Source organism: Oryzias latipes, chromosome 7 (genome assembly GCF_002234675.1).
Source record: "Oryzias latipes chromosome 7, ASM223467v1".
Lineage (NCBI taxonomy): Eukaryota > Metazoa > Chordata > Actinopteri > Beloniformes > Adrianichthyidae > Oryzias > Oryzias latipes.
The window spans coordinates 26183188-26204377 of NC_019865.2; the positions used below are offsets into that span (position 1 = coordinate 26183188).

A 21190-nucleotide genomic window follows, 5' to 3' on the forward strand; every position below is an offset into this window, starting at 1 on the left:
TCTGTCCTGCTGTAGGTTGATCAAAGCGCAAGGGGTGTCCTCCCACACGGTTTTGACCAAAGCCCCTCTCCTGGGAAGTACCAAGGAATAATTTTACCCCAACTTCCGAAACATTTGACTCTAAGGGGTTCCTTGCCCTGCATGTGTTGCATGTTACCTGGCTCAAACGAATCTGATACCAGCAACTAGGACTGACTGTCAGACCTCTGTGGCTGATTTAGGTGTCTTTGGAACAGAAAAAAACTGAAATAAATAGGTTTAACATCTGAAGAAAGGAAAAAAAAAGTCAAGTGGGTGACCGTGCACGTTCCTTGAGTCATTAAACTCACAATATCCACCCCTGAATTAGGAGAACTGCAAACCACTTTTAAGTTTGAGTTTTTCCCAAATTGAAAGATTGATACTCGGTCAAGTGATGGTGTTTAAAAGTTTCTGTGGCTGATGGTAACATGACCTCGTTTGACCTTCAGATCCTTAAAACGTAAAGTATAAATGTTGTAATGTGCTGTAAAAGAGAAGTCATTGTGTTCCCCAAGAACAGGGAGCAAATTATGACCAACATCATGGATTTTAGTTTTATAGCCTGAATTTTATTTTTATTTTTAAAGAACTTGGCTATAATCAGTGTGTTTTCTGAGGCTAAACAAATGTGACTTTGAAAATCACATGACACAGCGATGACTTCTGGTTTTAATGCAAAAATTATTTTTTATACGTTTTTAAAAATATATATATTTTGGCCAAAAGCAACAAATCTTAAATTGTATGGATTGGTGACAAGTCTGCTGTCTAGTCTCACCCAGTCCCACCATTTTGTCGTTATTTTAATATTATTTGAATGTTGTGAAGAAAATGCAATCAAAAAAGTAAAAAAAATCTTCTATTGTTAAAATAAACTCATAAACCTCTTCAAAAAAAAAAGACTTGTGTTCTGTTTGGCAACCTGTGGGGTAAAACAAGAAAACAAAAACAAAAAAAAACGGTTATTTTTTTAATATTTTCAAAATAAAACACCCAAACCCAAAGGTTATATTAATATACATTTTATTCTTCTCCATTTTATTATGATCATATTTTTTTATATCTGTAAATGTCTTTAGGGTCCATAGTGCATAGACCCATCACAACTGCACACACACTGGCACAAGAAGATTGTTCAGAAATTGACAAATTCTAACCACATTGTATTATTAGTACACAATTTCATGATTTTTTGGGGTAGACATACCAAGATGACGCTAAATATATATAACCCTTAGTTTTTCTTTTTTTTTTTGATCCAAGAAATCAAACTTTGTTGCAGGGTAGGCCAAAATAAAACATAGGAGTGACATGGACACTCTCAACTCTCACGTAACATAAATAAAACAAACAAAAAAAGTCGTTCTATGTACAGCAGTTCAATAGAGCTCTGTTAAACGTGACGAGTTTTGCTGCAAATGTGTCTTTAGAGCGCAACACTTCCTTTAACTCCAAAAAAAAAAAAGAATCATCTGTCTTTAAATAAGAAACTGCTGACAATATAAAAATACATGGCACTGTATTGTAGTTTGTTAAATAAACCAGTAATTCATATATAAAATATACCGATGTGTATAAAAATATGCCTTACAACTCTTTGTAAAGGATAACAGCCGTACACGTTTTCGTCTGCCGCTTCAGAACAAACAGTCGACCACAAAAACTCAAACATATTTACACACAAAGCAGTCAGAATGTTGATTCAGCAAAGTGAATAGAGGCTTCCAGCATTGGACTCGAATGAATATTTGTTCTGACTTGACACATACCTATCTGTGTCAATACATATAGTGACACGTATACGTATGTGTCAAGTCAAAATATATATATCTATATCTAACTATCAATCTATATATACATATATATAGATAGATAGATATATGTAGATATATATATATATATATGTGATACCATAAGATTCAAGCAGTTTTTGATGGACAAACACTCATAAATAAATTAGGAGAAAAACAAAAGAAGAGTCTGTGGTTTTGTTCTGGGTTGTTATCAGTGTGTCTTTGGAGAGAAGGAGTGAGGACGGTGAGGGAGACACATTTCCAAGCGTCTGTGTCGCGTCACCTGCGTAACAGTATTTCAGCCCACTGAGATCAGAACAAACACAGGCAGTGTCAGCTATCCTAAACTGAAAATAAAAGAGAACAACATCCACCAGAAAAGCCAGGACAAGAGCCAGGGAATACAGAGACCATTCACACCACTGGGATCGCTGAGGCAGTTTTAAGGAGCATGAATGAGAGCGTGAGGTCGCCGCTGCAGATGTCGAGCGTTCACGCAGATGCTAGACTGTAAAAGTGATAGAACATGAACTTGTGTGCACAGGACATGGTTTATCCCTGCTACCTCCTGCCCAGGCAGTTGACTAGAACATGCGAAAGCCACTCCCTCTCTGTCTGTGCTCCTGCTCCTCCACCATCACCTCCTCCTCCTCCTCCTCTTCCTCTGGGCTGAGAGCAGTCGGACAAACTCGCCTCTCACTCCCCATCGCACGGTAAAGTGCCATCTTCGTTGGCACGTGAAGGCACGGGCACTCCGAGCTCATCTACGCACCAGCAGTGGCCACGCTGCATGCCCTTGGAGGAGCGGCACTGATGAATAGGAGGAAAAAAAAGGGGAGAACGATACATCATAGAGCAGAGACTGAAGCCTCATCGGCTGGTGTGCTTTAATCTGACGATGCACCACACCGAAGGATGATGAGGCTTGAATGAACAAAAAAGTTGCCCATACTCACCTGCTTTTTCCTGTAGAAGCCCCGGGTGTCACAGTTGGGTATATAGATGTCGCGGTCAGACTGGAAGATTGTCAGCTCAAGGCCCCTCAACACGCTGTTGAGCAGCTTGCGGCAGGGCGCCTGAAAGCAGCAATGCAGAGGAGCGTTTCAGAGAAGAAACCTACGCTTTTCCAGCGGCAACTCAAACGACTGGACAGGCGGAAATCCTCCCCGCATGTCAAAGTGAACCGCAGAGCTTCAGTGCTGCAGCATCACAGCTAGAGGCAAGCAAACACATGTCTACAAATCACAGGCAGATATTGTACATTGTTATATAACTACGCTTGTTTCTTTTTAGGTCACGTCGTGTGTGAAAGTGTATTTTTTGCTCTCCACACGTGCTTCAAATGGTGCAGACAAAGCGGCTCTAGTAATGAAAAATCTGTCGCTGCAGCGGACAACTGGAAACTTTCCTGATTCACATCATGCTCAATTAGTTCTGCCGCATAGCAGCACACATCGTGCAGCACAAGGCATGGCTTCAGAGCCATACATGCCACTGCAACACCCCGAACAGCAGCGGATCTGTGATCAGTGCAGCCTGGAGCACAAACCACAACACATCCTCCAGCTTTTAAACCACAGAGAGGAGGATCCATCAGCAATGTGAAAGTGGGAACTTACTTTTTCAATGTCGCCACTGTGTGAGGGATGAGGACCTGGAAGGAAAGACGAGAAACAACATTACAGCCACTAAATTGATCCTTCTTTTTAATTCTTGCACAAAAATGAATTAGGGGGGCTTCTGTCTGAGACCCCTCATTTCCATCAGTACTTTTCCTTCACAGAGTTAATCGCAGTAGCTCGGTTTCCACAGTAGGTGGAGATCCCTGCAATGGGGAGCAGCCTGGTGTGGACTTGTGTGACACTGTGACAGTTTCACATTCAGTCGGAATTTTTCAGAGACATCGGATTGTGTGATGGGTCGTGAGCGGATGTCAGCCAGCATTGTTGCACAAACGGGTTAACACTGTCACTCAAAAAGAGGTTTGGTGAACGCAAGTCAGACGTTTGTGATTCCAGAGGTGCTGGGGGGGGGATTTTAAGGCTTATTTCTGGTGCAGAAAAAAGCTGCTCATCTGAAATATCACACACTAACCGCCTCCTCTATTGTTGGGAAGGGACACAGCAGCATTGGCTGCAGTGCAAAGCCAGGTTGCGGAGTTTCTACCACAGACGACTGCATTCCCCGCGTGCATTCACACATCTGTTCGGATGCATGATTCCACCAGTGTGCATGCATGTATGGTGTCTTACCTGTGGGGTGGGGCCTCTCAGTGGGAATAGTCCTGCTGTGCTTGGCACAAACCCCCCTTCCCTGCAGGAGAGCCTGCAGGGGGCTTTGCTCCCTGGGTGGGGGAACGCAGCGGAGCCCTTTGGCACAACTCAAGGTGTACACGCCACAAGGCTCACCCTGGGCCAAAACTGTGGTGCTGCCGGCAGCGTTATGGTCCCTCGGGGGCCGACCCGCTCCCAGTGGATCCCTGCAGGAGGGACAGACCTTGAAGGAGCCCAAGTGGATCGCTCCGGTCCATGATCCGCAGTGAGCTATCAGCAACAAGACAACGGCAGTTGGGTTGGAGAGGACAGGCATTTTCTGTTCAGGTCTCAGGCCTCACACTGTCACTCCCTGTCAGTTAAATGTGGCTGATGCTATTTCTGGTTGTATTTCAGCCTCTGCCTCCTTTTCTCTCCCCTTTCCTCAGTCCTCTGCCTGCTTCCACACAGTGGCTTTTCTTTTTGCTTTGCTGGTTGAGTCCCCTGCAGTGCCAGAGGACACAAATGGAGATTGAGAGAGACACCGAGGAGCACCGGCTTTTAAAGATCTGAAAGGCGGTGACAGAGAGTGAGTGAGAGACGGAGAGCGAGCACCGTTATGACACCTTCAGAGGCTGGGGCTTAGAGAGAGAGAGCCATACACGCTGAGGAGGAGGTGGCAGGGAGGGAGGGGGGCAAGTATATGCCTGTGTGAGCATGTGTGTGTGTGTCGGGGGGGGGATTATATGCCCGTTCTTTTCAAATTATTAAAGTCTGCTTATCCGTTTCTCTTATGTGTTCCACCTCATTATAGCCACTTATGTTGCACAAACACTTTTTCTGTCATGGACTCTATTTCCAATGTCACAGACCTCATGTTTGCCATGGTAACAAATGCAAATGTACATGTTAGGATCTAACCAAACAAATCCGTCTGAGGCAAGTTGTTAATCGAATATCATTATAAAATCATTTCAGAATGAAATAAATCAATTATATCGATGTGGGAAAATACCATTCGGATTGAGGCACGGCAGGTTTATTTTACGGTAACGTAAAAACGTAAAAAGTGCTTTACAGCGGAAGACACACATGTGATGGCAACACAAAATGATCATGCCATCATTAATGTGAGGAAACACTTTGAATTTAGCAAAGACATGCGGCCGCACAGAGTGCTAGAACGTTCTAATCAGGTTCCCTTTGGATTATTAGGATGTGGAAAAACAACTTTAGGATTTGACAGCCATTCTTGTTTACTTGTTTGTTTGAACACATATTTTTTATCATGTAGGAAATCCAAGGAATCTGAAAAACTTCACCTGCTCTGTTGAGTACCAGGTATTTATCTGAGTCACACTGGTTGAAGTTTTGGCTAAAGAGGTTCTGGATCCATTTCAGGTCAGAGAGTCGGATTGAATTGTTCAAAATGAACCAAAATTGACTATGAATCGGATTGTCAACCACTGATCCTTACACCCTAGTATATATATGCACCCATTGCTGCTTGCTGCAGTGCTGTTCTGTAGAGCACATGCACAGCCTTTCACTTACTGAGTCTTACTGCCTGTGCAAACATGTAGCCGTGGAGCTGCCGTCCACACCTTGAAACATTATGTCTTTCTGTGACTGACATTAAACTTTACACACTGCTGCTCTAATGATACCACACAAATAAACCCACAAAAGAATCAAGTGCGCTGCAAATATCAGGCGTTCAACATTGCTGCAAGCTCTCGCAATGCAGAGCAGTGTGCATAATCCGTTAATGAGATAGTTCACTTTGGGAGTGTGTTTCAGCTGCACATTTGAAAGAGATGGCTATTATCTACCAGCTGTTTGCTTTTGGAGAGTCACCTGAGGAGTGTGAAAAGGGAGAGGACTCACTTTTTCAAGAATTCAAGGGCAAGCCTGAGCCGATTAACTAATAAAGCAGTCTACAGCTCCACTCAATCAGTTCAGATTTTATACTTTGATACTTAGAATTAAAACATATTTCAGTGCATGTCATTTAAACCAAACACAGGTGAAGGAGGAGAAATGCAAAAATGACTTATTTGCTATAATAGCTGCAGACATTAAAGTTAGAAGTGTCATGAACCTAATCAATAAAAATATTTCAAAAATACAAAAGCTGAATTTTTTTCCTGATTTATTCACGAACATCCTGCTTTCATGGAAAGGAAGAGTAAAGGTAGAGCCTTAGAAACGCAGGTTTGCAGGTCATGTGTGACAGCAAAGAACTGAGATAAGGATAACCTATAAGTACACTTCAAGTTTATGTTATTCAGTTGACTTCAGTGTAAGTATTGTAGCCCGTGTACGTGTAGTGTAGGAAGTAGACTAACGGCATTCTTCTTCAGACTAACCTGGAACATTTTAAGTTGACAATATCTAGGTAGAATATCAAAGCAAACTTCAAGTGTACTGCCTGACTTTTAGCATAGACTAAGTATACCTAAAAGGAATCCTTTTTAATAAGGAGAGGCAAAGTTGTTCGTTTGAAATGACATCTGACAGGCCCCCCCCAGCTCTAGCAGAGGCTGGCCTGCTCTTGCCAGGTTTCAGGGCTGCATGAGATCTGCCTCGCCATCAGCCTCCAGATCTTGGCAAGCAGGGTTAGAAATCACCTGCTGCTTTGTGGACTCATCATTTCTCGAGCTATGGTGCCAGTCTGTTTCTACAAATAAGGAAAATGTTCCAAGACACTTGCCAGACCAACGTGGGGTTTCGTTTCCGGACTGTCTTCATTTTCCTCCCTAAGGCAGCTACACAGGACAGGGTCCTCTCACATAAAAAGGTTAGATCAGACCAGGGTCCATCTGGGCCAAAAAACAACAACAAAAAAACAAAAACAGTTACCTCCTCTGCTAACAGTGGAGGAAGAGTCTACGTCAACACGTGATCAGACAGGGGTTTGAAGCTTTTTTGCAGCAAAAAGCAGATAAAGTCTGACTTTTTTGTTGCCACCACAACATAAACACACGACAGTCACCAAACAGCGGCTGACACACGCGGGGAGACCGCATGCATGTCACCTATTGGTCACCCCGTCAAGGAACCTAACCCTTATTGGCTGCAGAAAACACAACGCAATGACGTCATAACTACGCGCCAAACGCCACTTCGTAACGTTGAGTGGAACGCTATTTTCTGATGGACCAAAGCAAGAGTCTGTTGTTTATTCGCCGAGGTGACAGGTAAGGAAACGACCCGAAAGCCACGCGAACAAGGATTTTAAGCACCGCTGTCTGCCATGACTCAGCTGTTCTCGCGATGTTGTTGAAATAACTTAGCCCGCTCACATGCTAACCTACCTAGAGCTGCCTTCATGTTGGTCTACTCTTGACAAGTACAAAAGCAGTAAAACCTAATAATAGTCATCATTTAATGCAAAGTTGACAACTGAAACAGCTGCACTAATTATGCACATATTGTTAGCGTTTTAAAAATAAACCATCGGTAAATGCCTGTTAGTGAACCTATACTATGTAAATACGCCACTGTCCCTCCTTGAGTCTCGAGATTGTGACATATCGAAATATGATATGATCCGATCCGGTTTTCTTTTCTCTATGCTTATTTTGTCATTTTAATAAACTGCTTTAACAAAATGAGTGACAACTGTAAGGAAGACGATCCCTGTGGCTGTGTCTGGAATTGTATAATACACGCATTTATATCTGTCATAGTCGTCACAAGCCTTATTGCTGCATAGTGTGTCCGTAAATATCCGTCTATTCCTTCTAATTCCATTTCATTTAGGGAATGGAAACGCTTAAAATGCATAGAGACTTGGTGTAGCCAAGACTGCATTAAAGGTCTATTTTATTTTATTTTATTTATTTATTTTATTAATTCATCCATCCATCCATCCATCTGCATCGTCCTTATCCTCTACACGTTTTACCATGCATCACTTTTCATCAGCTGCATGCTGGTGTAGTGGTTGGCGCTCTCACCTCACATCTAGAAGGTTCAAAGTCTTTTCTATGTCATGCGTACATCTTCTCCATGTGCCTGTGGGGTTTTTGTCCAGACTCACCCGTTTCCTCCCACAGTCCAAAATCAGGCGTCATGGCTTCATTGGTGACTGTAAATTGTCCCTAAGTGAGTGTGTGGCCCTTGCAACAGGCCGATGACCTGTCCACGGTGTTTCCACCCAACAGGAGCTGTGATAGGCTCCAGCAACCCTGATGCCCCAAAAGGGATTCAGTGAGTTTGGAAGATGGATGAAAGAAAAAATATTCATTTATGTCCTCCTAAACCACATCCATGACACTCTTTGAGCATTTCTTTAGTCTTCCTTTGCTTGGCAGTTATAATCTAATCTAATCTTCTGTTTACCAATATCCCTCTCTGTCCAAATCACCTCAGACTCATTTCCTTGCTTTTCACAAAAAAAAAGTCCTAAACAGTTGTACCTTTAATAAAATGTCTTCCTGATTTTGTTTATCTATCAGAATCCTTACCTGTCCTTTCTCGTTAGAAACAAACAGAATTGTGCGTTTTCTTTACATCGCAAGTGATTTTAGAATTTTTATATTTCTTTGAAGTACTTTAAAGACCCACTCCAATGAAAATTGGGGTTTGGGTGTTTTTAACATGTTCTTGTAGCGTTTCTCTGATGATGTAGGACATACAGTACAGACCAAAAGTTTGGACACACCTTCCCATTCATTTGAAAATTAAACTTAAATTGCATTTCAGAGTATTTCTGTATTTATATTGGGGGAATTCCTTTCAGGGAGTTTTGAAAAAGCTTGTAGTTGTTCAGTACAAACTACAGTCGGCGGTCCACAAGCTCCCTGCTCTGCTCCATTCTGATGCATCGTCTGAGTTGGGATCTGGCTCAGAACTGTACGACTGGAGAGCTCAAATGTTGCTCACCATTTGTGTTGCACTGCTAACGTTAAGTTGGGGGTGTGAGGGGCTGTAAGCTAGCGGTAGAACTCGTAAACAAAGGGATGATGGGAAATCAGCGGACGGTTACTCTGTGCCTCAAGTCCCGCCCACAACTCTGATGTGAATTTCGAATGAACCACTGCCGCTCTGCAGAAAGTATGTTCTAGAAAATGTTTTTGGGTTTTGTCTAAAAAAAACGCCACTGGGAAAAAACACTAACCCTCATAACTTTTTTTGTCCTCGAGACCCCAGGTTATAGGAGGGCAAACACAGCAGATAACAGAGGTAAAGTGATCATCTTGTTTCAGTCTTCTTCTCTTCTTTGTTCAGATGGAAGCCCTCAACTTCCTACAATTCAGGAATTTGAGACGTCAAATTCAAGACGCAGAAGATGGACAGGAGCGATACATGAGGCTCCAGAAATCTGGAGACTTGCTCAGGTCAGCCTTGAATACTTGATATTTATCTCCCCCATAAACAATGGATTTAAAGGGAAGTTATCCCTTTTTTTATGGTTACCACGAACTTCAGCTTTTCCACTGAAGTTGTTGTGTTTGTGAGTTGAGGCTTACAGACTCACAAAGACAATAAAATCCCCCCAACAAAGACGTTTGCATGTTAAACTATCAGCTGTTTACAACAAAAGCAGCCTGTTTGGACTTCCCAAATGTTCCTATTTCACATATGTTGTTTGTAACTTCGTAAAAATTAAAATAGGTTTTTCTTAGGCGGCTTAGATTTTAATTTAGAAAACCCTCTGATTTTTTTAAGGCCTTTTTAAAATAAAACCTTTGGTTTTAGACAGTCTGAGATGCTCTTTCTGATCTATTTAAAAACATTAAAACACTAAAGGTTGATGTTCTAGTAGTTTTTAAGGATACCGCTTCAAAAATAAATTATCAAAGTATTTCTATTTTATATTTACATCTTTGTTTCTCTCTGAATGAATGCCTTTAAAGACACAGATTTGGATTTTCTTGCAGTTTGATTTTGAATTGATCACAACACTGACTATGTTTTATGAGACGCCATAGAATAGGAACACGTGATTCACCACAACAGCACAAACTGAAAGAGCAGCCAGAGTACACGCTGTGCTTGAATTTCTGTTGTACTTTTTCCTGCAGCTGACAGTTTGCTGGAAGAAAAAAAAAAAAGAAAAACTCGGGCCAAAGTTCTCTTTCCAGTCTGAGTCTGTGAACTCTGAACTCCTCCCTCCAACTCTTCTGTAAGATCTGGACATAAATGACTCGCCTAAAAAGCCTTGTGGCTTTCCTTGCCATTTTGAGTGAACGTTATTGGTAAGTTGTGACGCATAATAAAAAAAAAAAAAAAACGTAGCAGCAGTAATAAGACACTGGTTGTTTTATCCCCCCCTTAACTCAGACCTTTGTTCTTGACAAAGAATAAACTCCTTCATTTTTTATCTTATGCCACTGACAGTTTACCATTAAGAAAAGGGACTAAAATGATGCATTTAGTCCTATTTCTCCTAATTTCTCCTTGACTGTTGCTTCAAAGTTTATTCAAATCCCAGTCGGCTCTTTAACTGCCATGTTTCATGATGCTTATTCGTGTGGCGTTCTCCTTCATTCAAGCGAATGTGTTTCAAAACAGGAGAGGTTTTCTGTCAGATTGGACGTGTCTGTTCATCCAGCAGTCAGATATGCGATGAGTCCATTGTTAACCTGTAATTTTTCTTCTGTAGTTACCAAGGGAACTCTGATGAAGTGGGTTGCTATGTGGCTGGCCATCCTTTGTCAGAGGGAAATTCTTTCTTTGAGGTAAGACTTGTCGATAATCAGGACACCCATACTAGTGCTGGGGTTAGAAAAAAACTGTTTAGTTTTACAAAAAAAAATCAGTTGCGTCTGAATAAATATATCTTCAAAATATTGATTTGTTACAGTAATTCAATTAAAGTAAAGATAAAATAAAGATTTAATGAACATAGATGGAAATATACATTATCTTTAAATGTGCTGATAGAGACTTCCAGGCAATGAACACCTGGAATTTGATATTCCAGAAAATGATCATATTACTTCATGGAAAATGAATTTGAACAAGTACAACACTGGAATCTTTGTGCGTGATTAAGATTTAGATTAACCTTTTATTTTTTTTTACCAAGAAGTCCATTTAGATAAAATCTCCTGACCAAGAGGCATCAACACACATAAAAGCACCACAAAAATAAACCAAGTTTACAACCAGCCCAAGAATAACATGGACTTCGTTCAGTCAGACACTCGGAAAGCGTTCCTTTAATGCAACTTAGGGGGATGTATTCTGTAAGTAAAGGCAGCAGAGCAAGAATGCTTAGTCGGAAAAATAGAATGACTGAGCATTACTGTTCATTTTTCAATAAAATTCTATGGGATTTTGGCTTCTTGGAGCCAGCAGGTACTTCCTGTTTGAAACGCCAGGGGGAGGAGTCATTCAGTTCACTTCTCATATTCAGTCAATGGTCTGACGGAGTTTTTTTTCCTACCACCAGGGTTCAAACAGGGTTTGTTTCTTCAGTTTTTCTCATTTGATGATCAATCTGAGATGTAAAATAAATTTTATTATTCATCTGCACACCCAGATTTTTACAAAAAGTTTTCAACTGCCACCAGGCCTGCACAATAATTGAAAATGCATTCTCATCGCCAATTAATGTTGACTTTTATTAAAAAGAAAACAGTTGCAGTGAAATGGAAATATATTAGTTTGTCTAGCTATTTGTTCATGTATCGCAAGTCCTATCGCCATGACGATATTGATCACTAAAACTGCACATTGCAAGTTTTCTTTAAATGGTGCAGCCCCAATTGTCACTCCCTCCAATGTTTTGAATATCAGTCTGTACAGTGATCCCTCCTTTATCACAGGAGATATATTCCATAAGTAACCGGCCATAAGGGAAATCTGTGAAGTAGGATTACAGATGCTGCGGAAGGTATTCACCGAAACTTGATGGTACGTTTTTATAAAACAAACCAGTGTCTGATAAAAAATAATTTAAATGCGCGGTATAATTTTATAGACACAATGAACCTCATTGAATCAGGATTACAGATGTTTTTACGCTGTAAAACTCCTCACTACACACTTTATTTACTTTTCTCAGACACAGATTACAGATTTACACTTTTCTTTCTCCTTTAAACTCTCAAACTGTCATGGAAACGGACGTCCGGTATTATAGAATGAAAAACAAAGATCGGATCTGATCCAGATGAAGATTTATGACTCTGGCAAGCTCTCTCTGTAGGAGACACGGCACGGAAGAGATTAATTGACCAGATCAACAACCAATCACAACACAATGCGCTGTGGAAAAGAAAAGAAAAGCGTGTAAAGCTGCACCAAAAAAATTAGCAAAACACGGAAGTTACAAAAGTTGAACCGCGACACAGCGAGGGAACACTGTTATACACAATAACAGAAAAAGTCAAGCACTACCCTGCTACCTTTTGTCATGTTTCTGTATCCACGGGGACAAAAGAATAAACCATGTTGAAATCATACTAAAATGCTGTTCACCTTTTGCCGTGTCCCTTCATGGATTGCCACAGTGAATCAGCTTTTCACTGATTCGCACAGGTGGTTTGGCACACATTTTTTTGTCCTCTTCCTGACACAACCCTGTATTTTATCCGGACTCGGGATCGGCCCAGGGAGACCCAGACCTGGACCCCCTAATGGCTACATAGTTGGGCAGTAGCATGAAGGGTCTTGCCTAAGAACCCATGCAGGATTAAGCTTATCACGCCCCCATGGGGGGAAAAAAACCCTGGTTTCCCATGCGCCAGTCCTACTATGAGCCATCCAGCTGCTATGGGAACTTCTTTAACCCTTGTGCTATCTTAGATGACCCCCCCCCCCCCCTTACATTGACGTGTTCTCCCTACCATGACAAAGGTGGATAAAGGTGGAAAGATTTCATGTAATCCATGGACACCAGTGAAGATCACAAATCATTGAAGAAAAAAGGTTCAGAGCACTGTCTAGTGGGTCTAGATGACCCCACTCCCAATGGTAGAGTGCCTAGGATAGAACAAGGGATAAATTGCTTCAGCAAAACATGGCGGTATGGAGGTGATCAGGCTATGGCATTGTTATGGACGCCCTGAGGGTTCTTGAATCTGCTTCCTCACAATACTTCAGAGCCCAAACTTAATAGAAGAGTTCTCACTAGCGGAACGTTCTAGTCCTTAAAATAGAAAAACGCTTCAAATGTGTCAGTTGGTGAGTTTTTACTTTTCCAGTGAAAGAATGGAAAAAATAAACTCTGATGAAATGGACATTCCTAAAACAAATGTGTTTTTAATTGTCTGTACAGACATTCTGATATGTCGCTCTGTGTATTTGTATAAACCAGTTTTGTATTGTGGGCCAAATGTAGCTTTTACTATTATATTTGCATGCAATTCTTTGTTGGACTGGACAGGAGACAGAGAGGTGTGATATCAGAAATGAAAGACAAGGGTCCAAGAAAATAAGAAGGGAATGAAGAAGTTGGAGAATGATAACAGAAATACATAGGAGGGGGTAGAATGACAAAAAGAGGCAAAACGTTGCTTGACGTCTATCGTTCTAGCTTTCACACGTAGATGTTTGATCATGGAATCTAATGTTGGTTCAGAACGCTGCATCGGGTGGAGGCTAGGTGGGGTCTTTGAGACTGGCAGCAGGAGTAAGTACTATTGTTCCCGGTCATAAATAAGATGCTGAAGCCTGCAGTGTGGAATTTATGAGCCCACTTCCATGTGGATAGTGGATGGCAGAGCATGAGGATGCGTGGCCAGAATGCAGCCGCTGAAACAGATGAACCTCCCCTACTGGGCCTTTTTTTTCCCTCTCTCTTTATTTTTCCTTCTAATATAAGAAAACTGTAAGCTTCCATTATCTGGTGATCCGAGGTCATTCCTCTGAGCTTCAGAAAGAGTAGCAGAACCTTGCAGCTATACTGTAGCCTGCTAGAAATGATTTGTATCTCAATCTTTGCTCTCGTTGTGATGAGCAAACACCCTCCCAGACACGATCAGAAACCCTCCACGTCTTCATCTCTAAATCCTCATGCAGCCCACAATACAAACCGACATTTTTTAAAGTCGCTGTGAGGTGTTTCTTCATACTTTCCAGATGTGACTCTTCTTTCTTTTTTGATGCTGTGCATGAAAAGGATTTTTGAGACAGCAACACTGATGTCATGTGATCCGTTAAGGAGGCTGACAGATATCTCTCTGTCGTATTAAACTAGTAGAACGTATCTTTGTTATCACTTGAAGCTTTATCCAGCTTTATTATTGACTCGGTGACGCACGCGCTGTCAGTTTGTCAGATCTCTCAAATTTGGGAGTATTTATTCAGATGAAACGTGCGTCACTGCTGTCCTTTTTTCTTTATTTCTGCTCTCAGAGGGAATACATTTTATTTCTGTTTTCAGTCTTTTAATGGTTGTTTTCTCCTTTGCTGCTGCTTTCTTCTTTTTACAGAACATTTCATAATCTGCAGCGATACTGCTGGATTCATTTTAATTGATTTTAGCAGAGCATCAGAAACACATTCCTGTCTTTTCCTTATCGCTGTAAAGGCCGTGTCACACGTACGCTTTGCGCATTTTCCATGTTTGACATTTCAGTCTTTCGTGATTCATGTGTGATAGACGTCATTCGTAAGTTATTCTTGCCATCGATGTGCGCAGATGTCCCGTAGGGTTTTTTGGCCGATGGTTCTTTATGTGAATTTGGTTTTGCATTGTTCGAAATTTGTGGTTGGTTTACGCGTGTTTTACGTAGTTTATATGCAATTGTTCCGTAAATCTTTTACAATTGTGCGTGATTTTTGCTAAATGCATTTGCAAATTTGTAGCTTTCTTCCATGTAGGACTAACAAAAATATCTTGTTAAATTACGCAATTGACGCACAAATCACTAATGAATTTCATTCAAACAGCACAATAATCACGTACGGTATATGTTCTACATTGATTTACGTGTTCTTTGCATGGTTTGTTTGTACTTCTTCTATGGTTTTAATGTGGTTCATTTGTGACAATTCTGTTTCACATAAAGACCACAACTTTTCTCACTTTTTTCACATGCCGTATTTTCCGGACTATAAGTCGCTGCGGGGTATAAGTCGCACCAGCCCAAAAATGCATTATAAAGTAGAAAAAAAACACAGATAAGTCGCACTGGACTATAAGTCGCATTTGGACGGGAAATTTATTTGACAAAGTCTGAGACCAAGAACTACTAACTTGCACAAACTCCAATGACACAATCATAGCAGACTGTATATCTCATAATTTCACAGTAATTCTTTCTCATACTTATTTATTTATTCCTTTCATGAAGCATCATTGGCCAACTAATCCTCTGTTTTCATCCTGTATTCGTAGAACCAGTTGTCATTTTTATTGCATTTCTGAATCTGTGAAATCATTGGAAAATAGAATATTATGTTGTTAGCCTTCAAGATCTTACTGTAAAAAAAAGGTTTGCTGATTCTCTGAGTCACTTAACATACTCTAAACACTTAACATGCCTCATACATCAAATTTAGCCAGGAACATCATCTCTGTTCCTCACAAATGAACATAACAGGAGGGTTAACAATGTATTTATTTCAATTTATTTATAATATAAGTCGCACCCCTTGCCAAACTATGAAAAAAAGGGCGACTTATAGTCCGGAAAATACGGTATATTCACTCATAAACCGTTTTCATCTGTGCAAAATGTTGAGATGACTATCTCTGCCAACACTTGTTAATGTTAGACTGACAAAAATGTGATTTTTTAAGGGGTTTAGAGTATAAACATTGAAACTAAATTTAAAGCATTTAACTAACTTAATAGATTTTTCAAGAGTACAGTTTTTTCAGAAATGTATTTGCAAGCGCTAAACTTGTTTTTTTTTTCTTTATCACTACTGTCATTTTGTGGAACTCTGGATCATAAACTGACCAAGGATGTAAGATTTTCTCCACTGCAGTTATTTTCCGAGAGAGCTGCCAAACCACTGACTTAAATCCCATTCAGCCTAACCGCTCAAATCACAATTGTTTTATATTTTTCCGAATTCTGTTTAATTCATATTCATTTATTTCTCTGTACACAAACTGGGTCTAAAGGGAGTTTGCAAAAAAACAAACAAAAAAAAGTGTTTTTATTCTGTTTATACCTGTATTACCTTTTCCTCCAGTGAACGTCAGCTTTTCCACTGTTCAGTGAACTTCTTACACTTGGGTTTGTGTGTTTCTATGTGTGTGAGCAGGTGACAATAGTGGAGTCAGGGGTTAGAGGGACCATTGCTGTGGGCCTGGTGCCGAGATTCTACAGACTGGACCACCAGCCTGGCTGGCTGCCACATTCTGTAGCTTATCATGCTGATAATGGGAAGTAAGTCGTTTTTACCCCAGAGAACATGGATATTTTTTTGACACCTCAGACCTGTTGCCGTCTACATTCATTAAATGATAACATTTTTATTCTTCTTCAATATCTTTGGCCTTTAGCTGTTGTTATTAATGGATGTGACACTTGATTTGAAAATACTGGTCTTGATAATGTAGCTGGACTTTAGTTACCAGATTTCTTTTCTCCACCAACTCATCCATTTATAAATGTATCATTTAGAATAACGATAGTTTTGTATATTTTTAAATGTGCCAAACAACAAAAGATGGAGTCTTAAAGCTAACTCCGTGTTATCAGTTGTAATTCCCCTTTGTGGGTTATGGGTTTGGGTAACATGTATTTGGCCTGTAAGTAGCGGACCTGTGAAACATTTTGTTCACACAATTTTTAGCTCACAATGCACAGTCAAAAGTTAAGCTAAATGAAGGACATTTGTCTGTTGCAGGCTGTACAATGGCAGCCCCGTTGGGAAGCAGTTTGGACCAAAATGTACTCGCGGTGACCGCATTGGCTGTGGAATAGGCTCTGAAAATTTGAACACGGGTCTTACAAAAATCTTTTTTACCAAAAATGGGGAAGAGGTAAGTGTTATTCATCCATTTGTCTTACATTGCTCTTCAGGTTTGTTTAATATTTTAGGTTATGTTCTTCCTATATTTTTGCGTTTTTGTGTTAATAAATAAGATTTTGCTACAGATTTTTGTTTTTTTTGTCATTGCAATTTAAACAAAGACAAAACATTTATTTCCCAGACATGTTCAGTATTAAACTGGGTTAAACCCCCTTCACAAGCAGTACTTTCAGTTTTACTCTGCAGTCTACCATTTTAAATGCTGTAATCCTGTTGAAATCTTCTTTTAGAACACCACACTTTTTGTTCATAGTTTTGCCTGGTAAACCACTCACTCACTCATCTGACCTGATTGCTGTCCAGGTGGGGTCAGTAGAGGTTGCTGTGTCAGCTGAGGGGCTGTTTCCTGCAGTGGGGATGCACTCGCTGGGGGAGGAGGTAAAGGTTGACCTGCAGGCTGAGTGGCTCTCGGAGGAGGGGGACAGTATGATGATGGTCGACAGCCATGAAGACGACTGGGGACGGCTTTACGGCGTCCGAGTTAGTGGAGTGGTAAGAAACAAACAACATTTTTCTGCTTAAACTTAGAGTAAGAAAGTTGATTAAGTTTTGCTGCAGATCTGTTTTTTTTTTTTTAATGCTGTGGAAATGAAGGCCTTTAACAAAAGAGGCTACTAAAGCTTTCCGATGTGTATCATGCATTGATAGTGTAAAACTCAGGAAAGACAGAAAAATATTTGTTGACCATGATTCCGCTGTTGAGTCGCTGCGCTTCACCATATCAACTTCACCAAATACATGACAAAAAAATACAAAAAAGGCTTGAACTTCCCTGCTTCCCTGCTTCCCTCTTGGGCTCCAGGGTCCAAAAGACTCCACTGTTGTCACTGCTTGGTTTATATGCAATCATGGATCATACAATTTTTTATATAGAAACAAAACAAATTGCAACATGTCTGTGTTCTCAGAGTCCTCCCACATCATCTCTCGGTCCTGCAAAGTCTCTTCTCACAGATAATTGGCACAGATAACACATGGTTCTCACGCTGAAACGGGGAAGAGGCTAAGAAAGGTGGTCTCCTCCTAAGAGTTTCACCTTCCTGCGAAACAAACTTGGACACAGACACCTGCATGCATGATTATGTTACCTCTATAGCTAGGTAATGCATAAAAGCACATATGAGATAACTTCTATACATTATTCCAACATTTCTCAGGGGGAGAACTTATAAAATCACTGGGTGTTAAAATACTTTTTTGCCTCACTGTACTCTGTACTCTCATTACATTTTGTTCAAAAAGCTCATACAATGTGAACAGATACTTTTGCTCATCCTGCTTCTTCCTTTGGAGGAAGAACCCATTATAGTTTAATGCATAGAAACATAGTCTAGTAGAGAATTTGGGATTTTTTTTAATCAAAACTTGAGACGGTTTGTCCCCAGTAGAAAAAAAAAACTATTCCCTCTTTGTGAACCCTGAAAGCACATTTATGCAAACCGCTGGCTTACTGTGGGACAAAAACTTGAAAGTTAAGAAACTGGATCTTAAAACCACACTTTGTCCATGAAGCCGTTCTAAACTTTCGCCGGGGTGTTGCATTCTGGGAAAATTTAGGTGTAATTCAGGGTCATTTGATACATTTGAGAATGTGAGGAGCTTCTGCTGCACCTCACAGCCACAACACTCAAGGCATAGTACTTCACCTAACCTCACTCATCCAGTATAGTTTGTCTTTTCAGTCTGCACAGAAACCATTAACTGTGACTTTGCAGATTAGTCATCCGGTGAATCAGTTGCCATAGATGGTTTCTCCTGAACTCCTCCTGTGATTTCACCCGCTTTGACACCGGAACAAAACAGCAGTATGGTATTTACACGTTTCCCTTTAATAAAAGTGTATAATTATTGTTCTGGATGATGGGCTTTCTAAACCGATCGTTAAGAAGGGCGGAACAAGGTGACGGAAAAGATCTTTGCGAGATGAATGACTTTTCTCACTGGTATTCTTCAAATGAAGAGGTGCTGTGACATGGAAAGCCACAAAATGCACAGAACACAATGGTGTTAGTAGTGACCTGTCTGCAGTTAAGTCTTAGCTATTGTGAACTGTTTACATTAAGGAGAAAGCCACTCCTGTTTAGATAGGTGGCTGTCTGATCCGAGATTTCTGCCCAGTGTTGTCACCCATGCAGTTCTGTCCTCCTCTTTGGAAAACTCTGCAAGTCCTTATCCACTTTTTAATGTACTGTAATGTCTGCTAAAATACGGTAGGTTGAAAAGGCTCACAAGTTATGAGTTATATATTTCGTTTCAGATGTTTCTTGTCCCACTTATATTTCGGATATCAATTTTCAGATTTATTCAAAAAATGTATAATTCACAAATGAATAGTTTCATTTCTGCTTTTATAGTTGTTTTTTTTAGCTATATTGCAGGTATTAGTATAGGGAAAGATATTTATGAGACTTAAAAAAAGAAAAGACAAAGTTTTCAAATCCCTTCTCACTGGGCATTATCTTACTGAGATGATAACAGTTTTTGCTCAGGGCTGTCTGGATAGTTGTGAGGGTTCTGAGTGGTTTTTCTTTTTTGTTTAAATGAAATACTTTGCGTTTTTGTTTCTTTTTTTCGATTCTGGATTCATTTTCTTCACGGGTTTTGTCTTTAAAGAGTTAGTTGCTGCAGGTCTCAAACCATTTTCAGTTGAGAGTCAGTGACTGAGAAAGTAGCTAAAATGTGGTGATGACTATTAGCGGGCAAATTTGAGAACTTGACATTACACGATCATGATTGGAGCTTAGTTCAATACATTGACTGTATAGCAGAACTGGACTGAGTATGAACCCCCCCATAAACAATAACCTTCTTCCGACTCCCCCCCCCAAAAAAATAAGTCCATTTAGTTGTCATTTTTTGCAGTACGGACGCTGACATGTTTGAGCCAGACAACGGCAGTAAGCAGTGATTGGTCCGAGTCGGTCTGAGTCACTGTTTCTATGGCAACCACTGTCTCAAATCAGGAGTGAGCATGTTGAAAGGCCACGGCCCTATACTTGAAGTTGGGTTCGGGAGAATCTGTCAAATGTTTCAAACGTTTGACACAAGACTACCTACTTTTGTTGAGGCATCTGATTGGTCAGTTTACAACTTGAATAACTTGCTCTACAGAAAGTATCATGAGAAGGGAAAATAGGATTCGCAAGAAAATGTTGAAGTGCGGTGGTAGAACAAGAATGATTATTCTGACAGATGTAAGGACTGAGTGATAGCTGTTTATTTCTCAACAGAAGTCTGTGGGATTTCGGCTTCATGGAGACAGCAGGCACTTCCTGTTTTGAACGCAAGGGGGAAGGGGTCACTCAGTCCATCTCTCATATACAGTCAAGTTCTGTATGATTCCAGAGGAAATTATGTAGTAAAATGTTTTTTTATCCCAGTGTTTTACAAATGGTGGTCAGCTGTTATAACCCAGTGAATAATTTGGGGAATCTTGAATGTTTATCTAAAAAATAAATAAATGCATAGGCCAGTTTTGACAGTTATTAAAATAAATAATTTCTTTAGGAGTTTCTAGTTATAGAACTAGTGTTCCTGTGTTGTTTGGTTGTAAAAGCAGGATAGTTGAGAACTTTAAAGGTAACGTTCAATTCATTAGAGGAAATGTGGTTCACCTTTTTGCCATTTACCTTCTGGGGTCACTACAGCGAATCAGCTTTTCACTCAACCTCACAGGTGGTTTGGCAGAGATTTTTTACATCGGATGACCATCCTGAGACAACCCTGTAGTTTCTTCAGGCTGGGGGACCTTCCCCCTTGTGGCTATTTAGTTGGGCAGTATAGCATGAAGGATCTTGCCCATGGACCCACTCAGGATCAAGCTCACCGTGCCCCGTGGGGAAACAAACCCCGGTTTCCCATGTGCCCGTCCTACACGCTTCCAACTGAGCCATCCATTCTCTATTTTTCACTTTATTAGAGTGCTGCTGCTTTTTGAGGTTCAGAAATTCATACATTTTGATGGATAAAAATGACCACTTAGTGAGGTAGAATCACCATTTGCCTTGAGGTTGAGTTATGGCACCTGGACTTAAGATCCTCTGGCCTGTAGGGCTCAGCCTCAAGACGTCACCTGTATAAATAAGAAACCTCACTGACTTATCACCATTTAGTTATCAATTAAACCAACTGCCAAGTATTCTGTTATGAAAAGTCCCAAACATTTTAACATTT

At 40.5% G+C, this 21190-nt stretch overlaps 2 protein-coding genes across 4 annotated transcripts in view; one reads left to right on the forward strand and one right to left on the reverse strand.

The window, feature by feature from the left end:
- Positions 1-1027: 1027 nt before the first annotated feature.
- LOC101169782 (insulin-like growth factor-binding protein 5) lies at positions 1028-5348 on the reverse strand. The gene is made up of 4 exons (XM_004071021.4): positions 4067-5348; positions 3434-3468; positions 2771-2890; positions 1028-2624 (listed from the first exon to the last, which is right to left on the reverse strand). Exons 1-4 carry the CDS (start codon positions 4401-4403, stop codon positions 2511-2513), a joined length of 606 nt encoding a protein of 201 aa, XP_004071069.1. The 5' UTR covers positions 4404-5348; the 3' UTR covers positions 1028-2510.
- Positions 5349-7133: 1785 nt separating this feature from the next.
- LOC101156411 (SPRY domain-containing protein 3) overlaps positions 7134-21190 on the forward strand; it is a 56539-nt gene continuing 42482 nt past the window's right edge. For 2 of the 3 annotated variants that reach the window (XM_023956947.1, XM_023956949.1), the window contains exons 1-6: positions 7134-7266; positions 9302-9411; positions 10680-10755; positions 16244-16368; positions 16832-16967; positions 17321-17509. In XM_023956947.1, the coding sequence (XP_023812715.1) occupies positions 9302-9411; positions 10680-10755; positions 16244-16368; positions 16832-16967; positions 17321-17509 (636 nt within the window). In that variant the 5' untranslated portion in view covers positions 7134-7266. Of the gene's footprint in view, positions 7267-9298; positions 9412-10098; positions 10273-10679; positions 10756-16243; positions 16369-16831; positions 16968-17320; positions 17510-21190 lie in introns of those variants that run through there. The other variant, XM_023956948.1, reaches the window with a different exon arrangement.